Raw genomic sequence first — 22,088 nt, 5'->3', positions numbered from 1 at the left:
TTCATATATCTTAGAATACGGGCCATGGCTCATCAGAGATTCTTCCACAAGACTGCGGTACGACATCATCTATTCAAGCCACTACATCTGTTTTTTTTCTGCCGCAATACTTACCACTACATCGGTAACCCTGGGAATATTCGTTCTTATCCGAAGGCTGCCCCTCGTAATAAAGCCACCGAAAAAGAGTGATCGAATAAGAATACTAACAACAATTCCAGAAAATACGACACTTAAAGAAGAAGGAATTAAGAAAGCAACAGCAAAATAGATGACGGTATAAGAAGTCATTTCCAACATGCAATACAAAGATTGGTACAAAGTTCTCAACCGAAGACGTGGTATTATCTCTGGAGGGCAGTGATGTTGATGTATCCTTTAATAGTTCTGTTAGTGATGATGGTCTATTCACTAACGAAATTGACTGAAGAAACACCATTGAAAATAGTGATTTATACTTGTTAGATTCTGCATAAAAAAGTCTGTAGTGTATTATATAGGAATTGTCGAAATTATTCAGAGCAATTGCTACGAAGTGAAGTTTATGCGTTAAAAAGTCTGATATTCTAAGTTGATTTTCCTGAACTGGAAGATACTAGTTTATTGAGTTTGAAGATATCGTTCTGAAAGTACCTTCTCCTGTCATGAGTAAAGGAACAGCACATATGCAGTCCTCGTATTCTCTTGACCTTAACTTCTCTGCATATAACTTCCAATAATCAGTAATTTCTAGAACTGATATTGTTCTTGTCATCTTGTAATTTAATTTATTTGCATATTTGTTGTAGTCGATCTAAACTACAGTAACATGGTGTATTGCTTTGTTTGCTTCTTTTCTTTTCTTTTTAATTTTAGTTTTCTGCTTTAAACTTATTCTTCCGAATTTAATTTCAAAAAAATATTGAACACAGGAAAGTGGTTAGATGTTTGTTTATGTTTATTGGCAGAGCGATTATTTTTCTTTATTCTCAAACTGAACTATTGTTCTCAAACTGATGATTAGTTTAGTACAGTGTTGTTTAATCACTTTTAGTACACAAATATCATATGTTTCTCTCCACTAGCAGCTATTCATGAATATCATTTGTGGCCTCGTTTTGATCGTTCCTCTCCTCCCTGGTATCGGCTGGATTTTAGACACACACACACACACACACATATATATATATATATACATATATATATATATATATATATATATATATATATATATATATATATATATATATATATATATATATAAACTAAAAGTAACAGACCATCTAATAAACTTAAAACCATGAATTCATTATTATTGATACTTGTGCAAAAAATATTTTCTTAAAAAAATGTCCCACTCTGCCACTTCTTTCCTATGTTTAATTTTATTTTTTTAAGTATTTAAAAATGGATTTACAGTTTCAGGTAATCTTGCAGGTTAGCGACATGAATTAGATAACAGGAATTTTGAAACAGCTCATCCTTGGAATCTACTAATGTCGAAGCAAGCATAACAAACAGATTAGAATCATTTACTTCTGTGAAAATCAATATTATTGGTGGAGAATAGTGACACCACTATTTGGGAAATTTATGAATAAAATGGGCGGTATTCCTAGGAACGGATAATGACTAAGTAACAAATATAAGCTACAAGCATGTAAGTTCAATAATTCTGAACAAAATCTGAGACAATCATTTTCATGAGCTCTAAGATATTATCGTCAACATATGAATTTCAAGTTGATGTATTCAATAATTCGTGATTCCCTATAGCAAAACCTTGCAAGAAACGAACTGAATCTAACCTATCCTCTCTACATTTGAATAAAAGAGTCGTATATATAGATTGTAAACAAACCTACGTAACTCACACTACACTACACTATTCATAATAGTATGATTTAGGAGTTACTGGTTCATAGAGGAGGAGAATATGCAACGTGCTTGAATATGACCGTGTACATTCAACAGAATAACAGTAATATTTTAAGAACCCATCACAGTTTTTGTGTTTAATATACAAGGGAATATCATTCATATAAAAGACAGATTATCCTTCCTATGTCTTACATTTGAGTACAAGAGTTTAAATTTGGATGTAAGCAAAGCTACTTAACTTTTTCCCTTGAAGATGCAACCTAGTAAAAGAAAGATACCCATTTGGGCGGCAGTCAGTCAAAGTTAGGCCACAGAACATTGCAGTTATATCCACGGGTTATGCCCTACAGAAGAAAACCTGCACGGAAAAATGTAAACTTGCTTATGACATAATGGTTGAAGGTACTAAATAGAAAAAACACGTCATTTAAAGATTCAGTTTGAAGACAGCTAACAGCCGTACATTGTTGCGACGCTTGTCTTTCTGCTTGGCAATAACTGCTTCTGGATTTTTTATAGATCAGAAAACAGAGCTAATGGTTTTCGTTATGATTTAGTAGTAGATTTAGTGAGAAAAAAATAGAAGTGATAAATCTCTAGTGGTGTCTCCTTTTTCCTCCTACACCGTAATCAGACCATATTAATTTATACCATCACCATGCATCATACTATGCGATAATAGCAATTAGAAATAAATCATCAAATTTGGTATATTTACGTCGGCACTCTAATTCCGTATAATTTAGTGCAGTATACACATATAAAATATTACCTTTCAGCCTCACGGTCTTAGTTGGAACAGCCCTTTCTTTTCCATATTAGTGGGACTCTACTCCTCTGGTATAAGCAAATCCATTTGTTCACTGGCAGAGTACTAAGCTTGGTAACAAATAAGACAGTAAATCCCTAGTTTTTGCGTTGTAAATAAAATGTATGGAAAAGATTGTTTCCCCCTAGGGTAGTGTTAGAAACATACGTAATTAAACAGTGTTTCGCGGAGTGTTTACATGGTCCCAGTTTGAGTAATGTTATTTTTCGGACGTTCCGTGACATATTTTCAAAAAGTATTTTCTCAACATGCTAGAACATGCTCTAACACAGATCCATGTTTCTACACTCGCGGGTTTTAGTGCATGTATCTTTTAAATATTGAACTTTTCCTGCCGAAGTCAGTTTCTTAGTCATGACTGTCATTTTGATGACACTGCCAATAATACTAATACTCAATACACCCGGTTCCTCTAAAGAAGCAATGTAGCCACGGTCCCCACAAATTCAATCCCGCCAATATTAACACGTGTGTTTAGTGATAGCTTTTATATGACAACAAAATTCTATGAATGGTTCCGAAAATTATCGTATAGTGCTTTCAATTAAATATTCTCAGTTTAACAGTAAACATAAACACGTCACATAATACGATCTGATGAGATTGACAGAATAGAATGAAAATTACAGAAATATATTCCTCGATTCAGTGACCTTACTTGTTTCAAAACAGTGAATTGCTATTCAAAATATTTCGTACTAACTTAATTTTGCTACAAAGATTGAATATATAAATTTTGTTAGGAAGCTCTGATATTGAACGCTGGATTACAGTAAAAAATTTTATACCATTTTGACTATAATCCTGACCTGGCCAATATCCTAACCTATGTTGGCTATATACAACACCAGACGATATATCAAACAGCAAAAAAACATCACATATCCCAAAGATTGAACACAGCACTTTCAGCTACAACGATTATTGAAGGTCCTCGAAAATCACATATACTAAAGAGGAACACACAAACACTTCGATATCAATCTATTTGGCATTGATCTTATCATTTTCTTGGTTGCTTGAACCTCGGGAAATACCTAAACCTTTGTCGGCTGCCTGGGATTTGAGGAACTCTTCACTTTCGTGGTTTATTGAACCTTAATTTACTCCTCAGATCGTTCGACTCTGATTATTAGGGAACTCTACAACTCTCTCGATTGCTTGGCCTTTGAGATACTTCTAAACTCTGTATGCTGCATAAGTATTTGAAACTTTGATCGAGTGCCCGGGTTGAGAAGTATCTTGTGCTATTTTTCGACGCACTATCCTCCCATTACGTTTTTTCACGTGGCTATAAGCCTTTTTACTCAGTCATTGTTATACAATTTTATTCGTTCCTGCATCAATAGAAAATTGTCTAAACTATTTCTATCCATAGAAAAACTAAAAATGATAAAAGACACACAAATTCAATTTAGCATGTACGTTTAGTATTTCTTACAATCAACCTACAACCGTAACTCTTAGCCTTTCGAAAATTATGAGCCCCATAGACTCCTTCTCCGTTGCAAATAATACAACAATATTAAAACGTAATAGAACAATATCTTAATGGTGACCCATCGACCAACTTTAAGCAGCCCCTGAAACATTAAATGAAATATTTCAGTTTAACGATCCACGATTATGCTCTTTAGGTTAAGGGAGAAAATTATTAAGGTAAGTGAATGATGATAGAAGATATGGTGGAATGAAATGTGGAAGGAAATTGATCCCGAGAAAACCCACACATGACACTATGGTGTCCAGCACAAAATTACTTGTCTGGAGATCTAAGCAGTGATCCCATGTACCAGAGGCAAACTGTTTATCACTGAGTTACAGCCTCCCCAATCCATGAGAGACGCAGGCAACAAGTTAAGAATAACTGACTTATACGGGAGGGTCCCACAATTTGTCGCTAAAATCTGATAGCCACATAGCACATCTGATAGAGCATCGTGACAAATGACAATGAACAAACTTTAAGGCGCTATGAACAAGAAGGATAGAACCTAGGGGGCTTCAAAATTTGGATATCCAAAATATAATATCATGGAATTATTAAACGTACACAATTCCATGATATAATTTTTTGAATACTCAAATTTTGAAGCCCCCTAGCTCATATCCTTCTGGTCCATAGCACCTTAAATTTTGTTCATTTGCATTTGTCATGATTCTCTACCAGATTTGTTATGTGGCTATTAGATTTTAGTGGCAACTTGTGATACCTTCCCGTGTTAGAGAAAGTTACTTATCATTTCCAATTGAAGAAAACTACGATTTCCACATTCTGACCGTTTGTACTTCTTGTATGTAGGTGTATCACACACAATTTACAAGACCGATACATCTGTCAAAATTATAGTGTCTCCCTCCAGAGTAGAGGCACGATGAATTAGCGGTAGAGCGCTTACTTCTATGCGAGATATACCTTGTTCGATCCAGATTATAAAACATACACATACCATCGTACAAGTGCGTTTTCTCGGGATTATCCTATTTTCTCCTACATTCTCATTTCACGACTTTCTAACACAATAATTAGCTTTCATCTATTATCCGAGCTTAGCATTCCTTCGGTAACAAAGTTATATGAGATTTGGAGCTACAGATTAACGTGAGATACGAACCGTTTGTGCTCCGGCTGGGAATTGGAGCCGTTCTCCTATGCCAAAGTTGCGTATGCTACCCACATTGCTATTATTGAGTGATCTCTCTATCTTCATCTTACTACCAGAGATTGAAAATGCTGATTGAAATACCTGGGTAACATGCTAGTAGAGGATTTTTTCTTTTGCGCAGAACTTACCTCCTTGCATCTTACCACTATTTTAGGCGAAATAAGATTAGGCAAGAGGGGAATACCCATTTAGCATAAAATGGCTGACATTCTTATCTTGCAGACACGAGTGGGTGATAAATCATTATGCGAGATGGGATTAGTCGAGATGGGATGGAGTCCGCCATGGAGCAACGACAGTTCCCCAGAAATCATATCTCTCATAGGTCCGGATATAGTACAAGTATTTGTGCATTACCACTTTTCACTCTCAGTGTATTGAAACTTACGTCAAAGGAACTGTTTGGAAACTTTCACCGATCCTCTCCTCTGAACCCATACCAATGGATCCGACCTTGGTCATCTGGAATATTACTACTTATGTCAGTGATCCCGGAAACTATATATTCGGCACAAATATAGAATGTTTTCGATTTTCTTGCCTGTTCCCCTTACTCCCACTTGGAAGAAACAGTCTTCCGTTTTGCTTACTTATGCTTTCAGTCTCTCGTCGATTTTTCCAGTACTTTTTGAGAACGTATACCTGACGGGATCGTTTTCTCGGAAGCCGAGAGTAACATGTTCTTCGTCTTCTTACTTTCGAACCTTCTACATCTCTCATGTTGCCAGATATGAATTAGTATTTACGTAGACAATATGCACAAAAATCGATGCCACACACGGTCTTTTCTTTTGTTCCAAACTTGGAGATTTATAAAAACAATACTGATGTAACAAAACTTTTCCGCGTTTCTGAAACTAGCCAGCACAATCGTTTAGAACAATAAATAATGATAAAAAGAGAAAAGAAACATCGCAATTCAAGAGTACGACTTATTCTTCAGTGGATTGGGAAGAGCCCAGAGAGCGACAGATGTCTCCGAAACGAGTTGTTAGTATTTCAAACTCATACCTCCGCATATCGCACAGCAAAGAAAGACTTAAAATCAACTAAGTTGATTTATCAAAGAAATACAGTTTTTCAGTCAATTGTCTTAGCTGCCGTTTATGTGGAACGAAAACTTACAGCTGTAGCTGGTTTGGGTGAATTCTACAGCATAAAACATGAAACAAAAAGTGTTGAGTTGTATATAAATATACGCAGAACTTTGACACGTTTCTTGAGTTAGAATGAACGTGACAAAAGACAGGAGGAAAATGCGTCCGCTCCTGCCAGCAGCGACGAGTCTCATTGCACGATTGTCAAATATAATCGATCAAAATCAACTGCGAAACGAAGCGGGATATGTGTAAAATTGACTAGTCATTTTTTGCGATTGGCCACTGAAATACTTATCAAAAATTCAATATAGTTCCTGAAATAATCATGACGATATTTTACATATATAGAGAGAAACTTAGCGCGCTCCAAGAGTCTTAATTGTCAACTTGATGCCGGGAGCAGATCCAGGAAATTTTCTAGGGGCGAGGTCTGGAAAATAAATTTGACCAATATTTCGATATTTGGTTCGCTAACTAAGAATTCGACCGGAGTTTTTCATAATGTGTATTTATCTTCGCCCTTCTGGAGGCAGCATTGAGGAAATCCATCTTGTTCAGATCAGAGAATCCAAGATTATCATCAAACCTCAGTTTTTATTACCATCTTTCTATTAATGCATTATTTTATTTTCATATTGTTGTTATTTTTATTAAATTGGATTAGGTGCAGCAAATCATTTTAAATTTCCTGCTAACATAATTTATATTAAGTCAGTAGTGATAACTCAGAAAAAAGAAAAAGATAAGGAAAAGCTTTTGCTTTCTTAAGAAAAATAACTTTGTAAATTGTTACCATATATATATATATATATATATATATATATATATATATATATATATATATATATATAGTGTTACGTCAGAAGGGGCCGGACAGAAACGCCCAAGTCAAAATGGTCTCACGTCAAAAGGGCGCCACGTCGAAAACAGTCGAAGATATAGCCCGAAAAGCCTGACAGGTATAAAGTGCTTAGATGAAGAATATTTTGTGGAGAATACCTGATTTATTTCTGTTGAAAAAACACACGTGGAAAAAATATAGGGTTCGTCAAAAATGTTATGAATGACTAGCAATAACGATACGCGTGGACGGAGTAAAAATCTTCCAGGTGGGTATTGATGCAAAAACTGCATTGAATGGGGTATGGCATATACCTTGGATTCCGGAATATTGGATATCACAGAATATTTTTTAAGCGAAAAGAGGTAGATTTGACACATCGATTTAGGCTAGACTTTATTCAGATATGAGAATATGAACTTATTCGATCAAAAGATCCAATATGTTTCAGTCAAACTTTTTCATGTAAGCCTTATATCTGGATAACTGCATAGAGTGAAGTCAAACTAAAATGCATCGTTTAACTCAGTATGATGTTATTATTCCGTAAGAAATACGGAATTCGATTTAAAGCAAATTCAAACGTTTTGCGGTCCCAGATCCAAGAATTAATTATTGGGCACGATCTGAATGTTTTGATCCATTTTTAGGATTATTTCTAAAATACTTGTTTCTTTAATCTATCTTCATTCTTTTACGAGGTAGTTGTGCTATGTTTAACATTTGTATCTAACAGGCAAAAGTGTCTGGACAGTTCAGTAATAATGTGGCGTAGGAAAATCGAATGTTGCAGGTCGGTGTTGGTGCAAAAACTGCATTGAATGGGGATGTGGACATTGTGGCAGCCAACATTGATTCCACCACTTTGGATATCACACAACATTCTTTAAATGGAAATAATATGTGTGACACACCAAAATTGGATAAGATTTATCCTGCAACGAGAATCTGAACTCATTTTTCACCTACCGCTAATTCTTTACGGTATAGAGTGTGGTACGTTTGATATAAAAATTCAAATACTTCTGAAAGGTTTACTATATTAGCAGTACACTGCATATTAGAGAGAAAAAAATATGACATTTACTTATATTTATCTTCATTTTACGGTTGTCTGACAATAGCCCACTTGGTCGTAAAAAATGCAAAGTAAATGCAGTAGCATATCACGAAGAAGACATCTTTTTTTTCACAAGATGATCCTTGAGTTATTCAGGATGTGAGATTTGTTGTCGTGCATGTTGTCCATAATGTACTCCGATAGACTGTAACCCAGGAGCGATAGATAGGAAAATCTAGCGGGCCATTCGATCGTACTGGTCTTCCAATCCGTCGTTGTGGAAAAAAATATTTTTATGTAAGTATGTCGAACGTTCAGTCCATAGAGTGGCGGCGCTTCGTCCGGTTGGAACCACACGTGATCAAAGTTGTATGTGGAGACTTGGTGGCGGAAAGAATCTGTTCTCCTTCCAAGTTAATACAGTTAGTATTTAATAGCAAAACCGCGACGATTTCTAACTTCCTTTAAGCCTTACGGCATTTTGTTACAATTTTGCTGCTATAGTAAGAGGATATATTGTTTCATGCTGTGCGTAATATTTTGTTCAAACCTTCTTTCGCCGTAACTCATACATACTGACCATACGTTACAACTCGTTTCGAAGATTCTCAATGAGGTTAAAGTCGGTATTTTGAGGTAGTGTTTCACTCACTTTTGGACAGCTTTAAATCAACCGTTTCCTTACAATATACACTTGGTTTGTAATAAATATCTTCATAAATTAGAAGTCCATGTCATTCCCAATTTTCCGCATTTTTCTGAAGATTTCTCTAATAATATTAATATATATATGCAGGTTTAATTTATATTCGTCAGAAGACAACACATATTTTCCCATCAATTTTTGGGCTTATCTACGAAAGCTCAAGAAAATTTAAGTATCATATTTTTCTTAATTTGAAAAAATATACGATATCCTTCTAGCTCTTCTACTATTATACCAATACCATAGAAACCCCACACAGTACAATACACTGACTTTCTTACTTGCCTGTCCCACTACATTTTTCTACTAGAAAAATGTCAAACGTATCATATGCTATCTCTTAAACGAATGATGGTCTGTCGAAAACCAATTTAGATTATCGTTTGCAGGAAGATTCTAGCATCAATTTAAGTGACACATACTTCTATTTAAAAATTTCGAGTGGTATACAATTAGCGGAACTCAAGATGGCTGCCATGATATACACTAAATCGTTTAACGCAGTTTCTACACCCATGCCAAATTGTAACATTTGTTTTTCTTCCGTCTATGCGTCTCTTTCTTATTGCCCTGTCGTGATACTTTTAGCTTTATATACATATTGTCAAACATAGCACCCTCTGTCTGAAACAGATGATGTCAAAAATGAGTTAACATTCTCATTTGTGGGAATATTGAAGCCTAAATTGAAGTGTAAAATCATAACCTTTTACATTTGAAACAATATTGTATGACATGCAATATGGCGGAATTCAAGATGGCTTCCATTGAGAGCACACTCCATATCAATGCAGTTTCTGCAATAATACCAATTGCAACATTTATTTTTCTCCGTCCACGCATGTTCTAATACCTGTGACTAACCATGTATACAGATCCACATGTGTCTTCTCACAGCAAAATTAAACTAATCTTTACCACAAAATATTTTTCATACTATACATTGATCCAGGGGTAGAAATGGAATTTTAGAACTAAGGGAAAAGTCAATAATAAATAAAGATTGATGGGGCTAAGTGACGAGTATAGAAACTCAGGAAGACAGAAGTGCAAGCAAATTTACATGAAGAACAGACTGAAGCGATAGCGATTGTTGCACAGCAATGAACAACCAAATAAAATTAATATCACCTTTCAAATTTCCCATTTGTTATTAGTAACCACAAATATTTTTCATCTTTTGCACAAATACTTCAACTTACTAAGGGGACACTATTCCCTTGTGCATGCCTGATTTCCACTCTTGCTTTGATCTCAGGCTTTTTACCCGTGAAATCGTACTTCCCGGGCATTTTAATGCATGGCATTTATGACTGGCGCCTTTTTGACGCGGTGCCTTTTTCACTCTGGCTCTTTTAACGCTGGGCACTTTCGACCCAAGCCCTTTGGACGCGGAGCAGTTTTGACTCAGGCACTTTTGACACAGGGCCCTTCTGACACAGCGCTCTTTTTTCGCGGGGCCATTTTGTCTCGGGCATTTCTCACCTCGCACGTTTGTCGTTCCCTTCTGACATGCAGCCATATGTAAGGCAGCTGTCGAAATGCGTGCGGCAAGCAGCGGGTATGAGTAAATAGGTGATCGATCGTTCCAGGGCTCGTAAAGTTAGCTACGCCGCGGGTCATATCTCTTTCTTTCAATTGATTTTTACTCCTGCTTTGATATCAGAAACCATATCTACCCGGCTCTTTTGACGCGGGGCCTTTTGACTCAGGTCTTTTTGACACTCGCGCTCTTTTGTCGCCGAGCACTTTTGACGCTGGACCTTTTTGACTAGGACATTTTTGACGCGGATTTCTTTTGACTAGGCCCTTTTAACGCGGGCCCTTTTGACTCTTGTCTTATTTTTGCGAAGTCTTTTCAACTTGGACCGTTTTGACCCGTGCCCTTTTGAGAAGGGAACTTTTTCACCTGAGCTCTTTTGACGCAGTTCCATTTTGAGACGAGCCTTTTGTCACGTTGACCTTGCGACCCGGGCCCTTTTGACGCGAGTCTGTTTTTATCCGGCCCGTTTTGACGCAGGTCCGTTTCGAATTGTGCCCTTTTGTCCTTGGGCCCTCTTTAACTGGGCCGTTTCGAGTCGAGCCTTTCTATCCTCACCCTTTTGTCGGGCCCTTCTAGCATGGAACTATATATAACGAAGCAGCTGAAATGCGTGGAGCAAGGAGTGGGTATGAGTAAATCGAAGATCTATCGATCCAGGGCGCAGAAAAATTAGTTACGCCAGAGATCATTTTTCGTTTTTTCTCTTTTCTCTGCATCATGTCTGGAGATGATTTTTCTAACAAATAGGCTACAGCGGCGATTTTGAAAAATAAGACGATATACGCTATCAATGATAAATTCTATAACTTTTAACTTAGTATATATTGGTGAAGCCGTTTAAGCTCAAGTACATTTTCCATATGTACTCTGTAAATGAAGAGGTTGAAAATCTTTGCATATCTTTACTTAGCATATTACTGTTGCATAACCATGCATTATTTGATTGTTTTTGGATGTTTCTGATAATGGAGAGGCAACAGTACATAACAAGTATGATATTTTAAGTTTTAGTTTTGCATGGTAGATTAAAAATATATAATAAACTGACATAGTGTCCTCGAAAACCTAACATTTTGGAGGTTGGTAATGCTGTTAATCTGATATCATTGTAGAGTATGTCAAACAATGTCCTCTTGTGGATATCTGCATTATAAGAAATTTACGAGTTGTGTATTTACTGTGTATATATATACAGAGAGAGAGAGAGAGAGAGAGAGAGAGAAAGAGAGAGAGAGAGAGAGGGGGGGGAGAGAGAGTTTGATAAAAATCGATTTTTAATTGCCAACTTCTTGGGATCAATGTATCACCTGTCTCAACGAGCTCAACTCTATTGATCCTCTACATCATGATCGAAAGCGATAGTGATCCGTTAAGTATTTCTTCAAAATTGTTGTATTTCAGACGGACAGGTAGACACACTAACAAGGAGGGTAAACATATTAAGGAATTATGGTTGGTAAACTAATCTCCTTAAGAAGCAGCTCATTTTACGTATACGTTTCTTTCAACTTTCTGTGTAAATTTTACAGAATTATCATTTTCAATGTACTGTAAAGAAGTACAGTATTTTATTCGTAACTAAAGTCAATAAAATTGTTAAATACATTGTTGTTTGAACAGCGTGTACTCTAGTAATTTTTATTATTGAATTATTATTATTATTAGTAGTAGTATTATTATTATTCCATTTTGCTAATTTGTTTTTGTTTTGATTATTAAATTTTCGTCAAACTTGAGCCGCTATAGACATTATACCCACAAACTCTGACATAATCGTAAAATGTTTTTAGAAACTCAGACTTACGAATGATGAATGGAAGAACCTTACATTTATTCCTGATTGTAAATTACTTATGAGGTTCTTTTTTTGCGTTATTTCTATAAAGGGAAAAATAAACTTTTTTGTTTATTTTAATACAAAAATACTTCCAAATGGAATATGTTTCGTAAATTTTTAACAGAAGTGTTCAAATGTTAAGAAATACAATTTTCAAAATGAATCATACAAATATTCACCAATTTATGCTACAAACCAACATAAAAATAAATTGGCTAGTGAACACCCCCACGAGTATCTTTGACACGAAGAGGCTTCGCGAATACGTGTGGATATCCACGTGTTTCTGGTGGGTACCAATTTGTACCTGCATACACATCATTTAGAGTACTGTTCGAAGGAAATACGCTAGACATCATTAAGACCAAATTACCGAACATTAATAATAAAGGGCACTTTAAGACAGGCAGGTGAAATCGTTTTTTTTTTCTTTTCCAAAGTGCCAATCCTTGTACCTTTCTGCCATTTAAGGGGGCAGAATACTGAATATTTTTGAAAAGTAAACAAACTTTATTTCGCAAGTTTCTGAATTACCCAAAAATCTAGGTTAAGGCAGCGACTAGAAGAATGAACTCAACGGTAGTTGATTACTTATCATATTGTGTTGGTTCCTTGTTAATTACTTTTTAAACAATATTTGTATTCATTTTATAATAACTTTCATAAGTTATTACAAAATAAATACAAACATTAGTTAAAAAGTAGTTAACAAGGAACCAAGACAACATGATAAGTAATCAACCACCGTTGAATTTATTCTTTCGCTGCCTTAACCTAGATTTTTGGGTAATTCAAATTTTGGACACATTGTAATTTCTATGGATGGTAACACTGATAATTTTTCCGATTTGTAATATCGGGTGTAGGATACATTATATATTATTGTGGTAAGTTGCACTTCATTATCTCTTTTCATTTACGAGAAACGGCCAAAAGAAGATTTGTTAGCTTCTCAAAAATATTTAGTAGTTTCCCCCCTTAAAGAACTGACGAAGAAGCAATATACCATGTGTTGTTCAATTTCAAGCGTTAGGAAATCCGGATTAAATTGTAAACTTCTATTTATTGCAAAGGCTCGTGCGATTATGATATTACGCTAACCTACAAATGTTATCCTAAAATGCTATTCTACTTTATGGCCATTAAAAATTTTAAATATGAAAAATTGGTAAAAAGCAATTTAATAAACAGAAGACGAACCTTGTATAAAGAACATTTAATTAACACTATTTTGACGGAAGACGTTGCAAATTATTATCTTTATGAATATTTACAGACACTATAACAGCTACCAGGTTATAGAAGTACATTTTGTGGACGCCCTGTATATTTCGTAAAAACAGTCATTATTATTTCCGATTTATACTTTGTTCTGCGACGCAAATAAGTTCTTTCTTTGGTGGGAATTGATTCTTTGACACACAATTGGACAAAGAAGTCTCTTATTGTTTTTTCATATATATATATTTAAAACATTGTTTTCTGGTGAGAATATTTGTCAGCGACGAACCTTCACAGTGTTTCTCCCTGACTTATTATTATGCACAGTATATATTCTGCAGTTATTTGGAACTGAATTAAGTGCTTTCTTTAATGGCTTATGGAAATATTGCAGTAGATTAGAGCAGACCAGACCAGAACAGGTGTTCAAGTGACCACAGTGACGCCAGTCACGTTGTTTTGCAGTTTCTTATCTGTACTTTCTCACGCCCGAGCTATCTCAGTGTCTTGTGCATTGTGGGCATCATTGAGACCGACGAGTGATTTGGAGACAATTTGTAACCTTTCTTGAAGAGGTCCTTCATCGTCCTATCCAGACAAGTTCAGGTATCAGGAAAATACTTATTGGTAGGACCACGAACTACGAACAGCGACCAGATTACACGGAGTGGTTACAGATAAATGTCCGCCCGAACAGAGACCTCGAACACTGAGTGGTTACAACACAAATAGTTCACGGATAGCTTTGTTGGAGTTTCTTGTAGTAACAGAAAATAATATATGTGCGAGACATTGAAATGCTTACAAATAACAATATAAATATAAAAACTTATGCTCAAATGTTTGTGTCATTTTAAATTAGAAAATATATAGTTCTTATTAAACTTATTACACTAGTAATCGTATCATATATTAAGTAACAGTTAAAAATTGTTAAATATACTCACGCTGCAAATTCCTTTGCCGTCAGGATCATAAGAACAGAAAGATGAATCTATTTGTAAATTTATATCGGGAGATCTATAAATGTCTATACATGGTTCGCCACTTGTGACAGTTAGGGTAACATATTGAAGATCATTAGGTGTAGTATTTAGACTAAAGTCTGTATCTCCCCAGCCGCTGGCAATACATTCAACACCTAAGGAAACAAAATGATGGAGAAGGCATCAACGTTATAAAGTAGAATAATAGGGTGAAACGAGTTTTAATTACAGTAAAATACTGCTTTCCAACTGCTACCAGCTTACAGAATCAAGAGACCTAATACTGTTATACAAATATTAATTCAGACTGTTTAAAGCATTGATCAATGTTGATTAATTTATTATTGGGATAAATCTTCTTAAAAACTTTTACATAAACTCTATCGTATCTTTGGTTAAGAAAGTTTGACTGAATGGAGTTTATGCTTTTAGCGGCGTAAGCAGTGGGGTAAATATTCTCCATCTCAAAATCCCAATTGTGAACAGATGCTGATTATAAAAGAAAAGAAAATATTCAAATAATGATGAACCCTTTCTGACCTGAATTTTGTTCTGGAAATGAAGATTTTTTTATTTCAATGGATTATATGTTTAAGTCTACGAAAGTAAGAAAATCAACTTTATATATATATATATATATATATATATATATATATATATATATAATGCCAGGGGGATTTTAGATTTATTCCAAATGGCATCATTGGGCATTGTAATGCATACAGAATAGAAAGTTATTAAAAATGTCATTATACTTATAATACTTTATTAATTTCTATTACATAAACGAACTTTCTGACAATATTTACAGTTGCTCTGACATATTTTGCTGATTACTACATAATTACATCGAAGTCATTTTCTGTAAACACTTTGAAGCAATTATTCTTCTTGTTAAGGCGAAGTGAAAATCATTTTACGTGGAACTGTTTGAAGGTATTCCTCTCCTTGTTCAGTCAAGTGAAGCGATACATTTTTCAAACTTCAAACGATACACAATTTGCATCTTCATTTATCTGCAACAGCTTCTGGCGAATAAGCAAACCCATCATACCGTACGTCAGCAATAGGACGGGGCACTGTTGGTAATCTCTTCTGGTTCGGCGGACCAGCGTTATGCGATTCTGATGGATGTCCTCTTCTTTCCGGCACAGTTTATCCATTTTTCGCAAGGCTGGTAGACATATCACATAGATAATCAAGTAACGGTTGGTGTGTTTCTTTCTTTTGATTACAGTGCATTCTATAAAGATGTCATATATTCACACATACCATACTTATGAAATGAAAAATGATCCTTTGGTAGAATCGCTGATTCTTGGTATTGGTGCAATAATGTTGCAGGTGCAGGTCAATATCTCCGTAAATGTGTTGTATTCTCTCACTATGGATAGGGATATTTACTGTGTATATATGGATATAGGGATATTCACTTGCTGCTTTGCCGCAAAAGAACACCATCGGACATCTAAAACTGGCTCATGGCTTTTATAACTGGAGATGAGATTCACAGTCTTATTGTCAAACGTCTTCAAATACGATGATGTTTTCATTAATTTCAACTCTAAAGTCATAGGAGTCTCGACCACACTGTTGCTATGATATGCCCATCAGTAGAGTGGTGGCAGTTTTGGAATTTTTGACCTATTGCGCATGTACACACTGTTCCGGTTACAGTTCCGGTTCTTGTTCCGGTTCCTGTTTCAGATCCTACTCCGACTCCTCTTCCAATTCCGTTTCATGTTCCTGCTCCGGTTACAAAAGACAACAGTAGGAAACTATGAAAATACCACAAAGGCTATGACCACATGTACAAATGAAGAAGCGGCGGCATTATTGTAGCCTTTTACGGCCACATTTTTCAACAATTATGATAGACTATGACCTGTTTTTCATTCTCTAAATAACATAGTACATATTACGATGTCTACCAGTATTACTCATTCACTTCTTTACGACGAATAGACTATGGAAACATAGTAGAGCGGAGATTAAAAAATAAAGAACACTATAAGTTTGTTTACACTTGGTTCTTACACCCGCCCCGTCTAAATTGTGAATTCTTGATAGCATTTTGGTCTACTACAAGAGATAATTCGGCCATTTAATTAGCTAATTTAGTGAAGTCTATTGAATTATTTGCGCTAGAAGTATCAGATGTCCAGGCATGGGGTGTTCAGGAGAGGGATTCGGATTACTGACTTGGAGGGATGATTTGGTAATAATTGAAATTGTGATGCACCCTGTAGCTGTGGTGCTGAAGGTACAGGGAATACTGGGGCAGGTTGTATGTATTGATTCCAATTAGGTGGCGGATAACATAATGGATAAGTTAATTGTTGACGATGTGTGGGGAAGGAAGCGCCAGCAACTGCAGATGAATTTAAACTGCTGGCTGGTGAATTTTGATCCCAATAAATTGCCTGTTGAAACTGTACGCAATCAAGTTTTTCTATTGGGTCTTACACCTTTTCCTTGTTATGTAAGTGTGTTTGTAATCCTTGAACTGTTGTGAACGTTTCTAACGCGATCTTTTGTAAAAAGTTTTTCTTTAATCCTAATGATAAGTAGTGTATGTTCTGTTCCTCGGTAACCTGAGGCATAACTTGTCGTATAACTCTCAATTTCCTTATAACATATGCATAAAGTTGCCCATATTTGCATTGTAGGACTTCAAAATTTTGAAATTCAGCCCTATAGGCAGGTAATTTTGGTCTACTCAAGTCAAATAATTTAGCTTTTAATTGTTCGTAATTAAGTGAATCCAACTGGTTCTGGGTTTTTAACTGTAACACTAAATCGAGAGTCATATCCTGTAAATACACGGGTAATAGTGCTTTCTTTTTCTCTAGATTCCAAGAATGCAATAACGCAGGATGATCAAAGAGCACAAAAAATCTATCGGGGTCCTCCGTAACGTGTTCCCAATATTAAGTTATTTGTGGTATATTGAAAGAAAGGTGTGAATTCTGATCCATATTTGCACCGTCCTCCGGCAAAGTGTTCTTTCAAGATCTAGTATAAGGCATGCACTAAAATATTCAAATCCAAGTCACTAATTTCACAAATAAGAAAATCACATACCTATTAGAATGGAGTTCAATTCCAGTTAATAAAATTACTGTCCGGTAGGGAAGTATTCAGACCAAAACTGAGCCTGTCAAAGCCTCGACTATGTAAAACTGTCCCATATAGGTATAGGTAGGGTGTTAATAAAAAGAGTGTCCGGAATTGACTCCCACTATTAGCTTTTATTATAAAAGTTTCACTACAAAAGTATTTTTACAACATATCGTACAAATAATCTCTCTAGTATACAAGGTTAGTTATAGGTAGTATTTGATCGTAAGGTCGGAGACAGTATCTCTACAGAGCCCCGTAGCAGGCTAAGCAGAGGGGAATTAAAGACTCAATGCTCCGTAGTAAGCAGAGGAGGGTTAAGTTTCCAACAGAGCCCCATAGCAGTCTAAACGGCTGTGGTTAGGATTCCCAGACAGAACCTAGTAGCAGGCTAAGCCAGGAGATAGGATAGGCGTAGTCCGGTAGCAGACTAGAGGTCTGCGGTAAGGTTACTCCTAATGTTCCATGGCAAACAGTAGGAGGGTTACCAGAAACCTGGTACACAATTGACGTCGTCCAGCCAATTTATATGATTCTTTGGGTGGTGGTGGCGCTCCTGATCCGTGGGAAGGGCCAGAAGCCCGTTGTCTGCAGGTGATTGTAGATCAATCTGATGTGAAGTATTCTTGCTAAAAAAAACGGGGTGGTGTGTGTAAACACTAGCTTGTAGAATTGTTTACTCACATGGGACGTGGGACATTACAATATGACGAGACCTGGATATTCTTCATTGGCAAAATGAGCAATCAAGATGAGACATAAACTAAAAAAAGAAGATATCTTTACAATCATTGTAAACCCTTATGAGCCCCGGGGGAAAACATATCGTGGACTACTATATCTGGACTAGTAAATAACGGACACTCGTCTACCAATAACAGAGAAAGTACCTGACACTTGTTTGTAGGTGCCTCACGATAATTTGCTAAACGTTTTTGGTTTGCTTCCATTGGAAGGTTAGCTAAATTATCAATGCGGCAAGAAACAAAGAACTTCAATTTCTTATCTAAAGATCATTCAAGTTACTTGAGCAAAAATCGACGTGCAAATGAGCAATAAATTACACCTTTTCCTATCTTAGAGCGTATACCACAAACTATGATTGGAATAAAAGAGTTCTACCAACGATTTGGTTGCATAGTACAGTAAGTTCAGTGCAAATTCAGTGCAAGGATGTAAGAGTACTTAAGATTACTAATATATATTGAACCCATTAACTCGCTATCGTAGATATGTCAAAAATAAGTGACAACTTCAATCAATATTCATCTCCCCTAGACTTTGAATATAGGTTATGGGAAACGTATAAATATTTAGTACTATTTACTCTAAAAACGAAGCCCTGTTTCATTCGCCAAGAGCCAGAGAAATTAATTTCAGCTAAAGCTGTGAAGAAAATATGGAAAACGTTCGGGGAACTTTAAAGAATATTTCCACCAAAGGAGCACACTACAATAGTAACTTTGTTCTGCGAACGACCACTATTAATAACAACAGAAAAAGTAATTTGCCCTTGGGAAACACCACTTACCACCAGAAATTGCAATGAGAATTATAATCTATCAGTGAAATAAAAAAATATTCATCCCTAATATTTTGCATAAAGACAAAAAATTTTTAAGCATATGTATAGTATACCCCGATTTATTGCACTGATTGTCTGAGGGATGTATCCTGGTATGATCACGTGTTACGACGTAATAGGCCTCAATGTAATATTGATTTTAACAGGGTATTTTTCATCATCAAATAAATTTAGGAAAGATACGTAGAACAACTCCTTAATTTTAAGAATTTGCCAAATGAAACATTGGTATGGCAGCATAGGATAAGGGTACGTATCTCTGTAAGCTTTGAGGATCCTTCTTGTTCCTTTTGTAGGTAAAGAATGCCAAAATCGACATTTTGCAGGATTTTGATCTAACTTATTCTCTTCGATGAGGAATTTTTACCTTGTATGGTTATATGGGGGTATGCACAAACCCATTTCTTTTGATAGGACATGAGTACGTTGCTGCATTCAGATTAAATGTTAAAAGGAATGCTTAGAACAACACTTGAAATTTTGTGGTCTTAATTTATAAATATTTTCTAGGCCTTATGCATATTGTTGCACACTTTCCAAATTTAGGAGGGGTACATTACCACATCTGATATTCGAGAATCGTCACAATAATCAGTAAATTTTCTGTAAAGCCTGAATATATATTACTCCAAATTTTTGTTTAGCATCTTGTTCCCTTTCATGGTAAAAACTTTTTCAAATATTAGTACGGAGAAGTGTTCACCATGTAATCGGTTCTGGACCAATTTTACACTATTTGATGTGGGCCTTATTACCTTATACGGTTATATGAGTGAATATAGGTGTTCATTCTCTTAGATAAAACACACCTACATTGATTAATCCCTCTTTAATTTTGGCAGAATTATAGGACCATACTTAAATTTGGGGTTTGTAAAATATAAATTTCGTAAAATGTCTTTACAAATAAAATATACATTTCTGTTAATTTCATTCGTCGTACTTGTCCCTTGTATGGTTAAAAATAGCAAGATGTAAAAGTACCGCACACGTATACGTCATACCGCATGGTAAATTACTAACCTAATTTATCTATATTGATGAAGATCTATTATGTGACAAAATGCGGTTCTATATAAAATTCTATTCTCTTTTATATGAAAGGGCTACATTGATGCTTCCTTCTCAGAATTAAGGGCTCATTAACATAGGGCTACTCCTTAAGTTTAGGATTTGTCAAAAAAAAATTGTTCAATGTTCTCTAACAGATATATATTCTGTAAATTTTGTTGGTCATGCTTAACCCTTCTATAGGTAAAAAAATGGCTAAATACTATTATTGCCATATGTTCGATTATGAAGAAACGTTTAGAGGTTACATGTTTATACGTTTGTGTACAGCAGGTATATTTTTTATAGAAGATATTTGCGTTTATACGCTTGCCCTAATTTTCTGGAGAAGTACATTTGTTCACCTTTAATATTAAAAATTTTCAAAAAGGTAATTTTACTAAATGTTCTCTTAGACTTCTTAAAATTTTAATGGCTCAGCCTTCCCCCTTGCATGAGTGAAAATTAATATAAATTTGAAATCTGCAGGATTTTGACTTATTATACATACAATCTTCGAAGAAGTGTGATTACACTGTATCTATATAGATGAGTAGGTGGTAAAATTTAGCAAAAATTTAAATATACCCCGTTATCATTCATTGACCTAATTTGTCTTCTAGATTAGGCCTTACTACTGTATATAGTGATATGGCAAATTTACTTTTAAATTATATATGTACATTAATATTATCCTTTTAATATTCTGATGGGAACTTCTTAAATTTGAAAATTAATAAAAATACGTTTATAAATGTTATCTAGGATTTATCTAAATTTCATTATTCCACTTTTATGGGCACAGACTTGTAGAAAGTAACACTTCTTATTTAGCAGAAAATTTAAATTTTCGCTGCCTTGAAATAGTACCAAATGAAAACTTTGAATGATATGCTTAACGTTCACTAAGATAAATTGTAACATTAACTAACTAACTAACTCTATGGCCTATGGAACCCGGAGGTTCAATGCTGTGTTCACAAAAGCTCTCCACTAACTTCTATCCTTAGCTAAATGCATCCAGTTTCTACTTTGTATTCCAATCTCTGCTAGATCCATCTTAATTTTGTCCCCCCGTCTGCTCCTAGGCCTTCCTAATGATTGCTTTCCGACTGGTCTTCCAGTCAAGACTTTGTAAGCGTTTCTACTTTCTTCCATTCTAGCTACATGACCTGCCCACCTAAGTCTCCAAGACTTGATGTCCCTAACAATGTTGGGTAAACCGTATAAATTATGTAGTTCCTCGTTTTGAAGTTTCCGCCATTTCCGTTCCTCTTGGGTCCGAATATTCGTCTACGGATCTTGTTCTCAAATACTTTCTGTCTATGTACTTCCCTCAGACTAAGCGACCACGTTTCGCAACCATATAGAACAAGAGGCATGATTATCGTTTTCTATATTTTAAGTTTCATATTACTCGACACAATTCGTGACGAGAAGAAATTTTGAACCGAATGGTAACACGAATTCCCTGCTTTTAGTCCACATTTAAATTCTTCGTGAATACTGTATGATTTTCGTCTGATAATATTGATCCTAGATATTTGAAAATATCCACTTTATCAAAAGTATTATTTAATATTTTAATGCATCCATAATTTGCCGTATTACGGTACCGACGAACTTCCATGTATTTAGTTTTCTCTGCATTTACTTCTAAACTCATGTCCCTGCAAGCGTTTAA

The 22,088-nt window shown here is 35.4% G+C and overlaps 1 protein-coding gene across 1 annotated transcript in view; it reads right to left on the bottom strand.

The window, feature by feature from the left end:
* Window positions 1–22,088, bottom strand: part of LOC145661733 (chymotrypsinogen B-like) — a 215,205-nt gene that overhangs the window by 38,373 nt on the left and 154,744 nt on the right. The window contains exon 7 of the mRNA XM_081727067.1: window positions 14,611–14,804. Within this exon, the coding sequence (XP_081583193.1) occupies window positions 14,611–14,804 (194 nt within the window). The remainder of the gene's footprint in view (window positions 1–14,610; window positions 14,805–22,088) is intronic.

The sequence above is a fragment of the Thermobia domestica genome, chromosome 10 (assembly GCF_964235325.1).
Source record: "Thermobia domestica chromosome 10, izTheDome1.hap1.1, whole genome shotgun sequence".
NCBI lineage: Eukaryota > Metazoa > Arthropoda > Insecta > Zygentoma > Lepismatidae > Thermobia > Thermobia domestica.
Note: the sequence above shows the minus strand (reverse complement) of the source record. Positions and strands in the feature narration are given on the sequence as shown.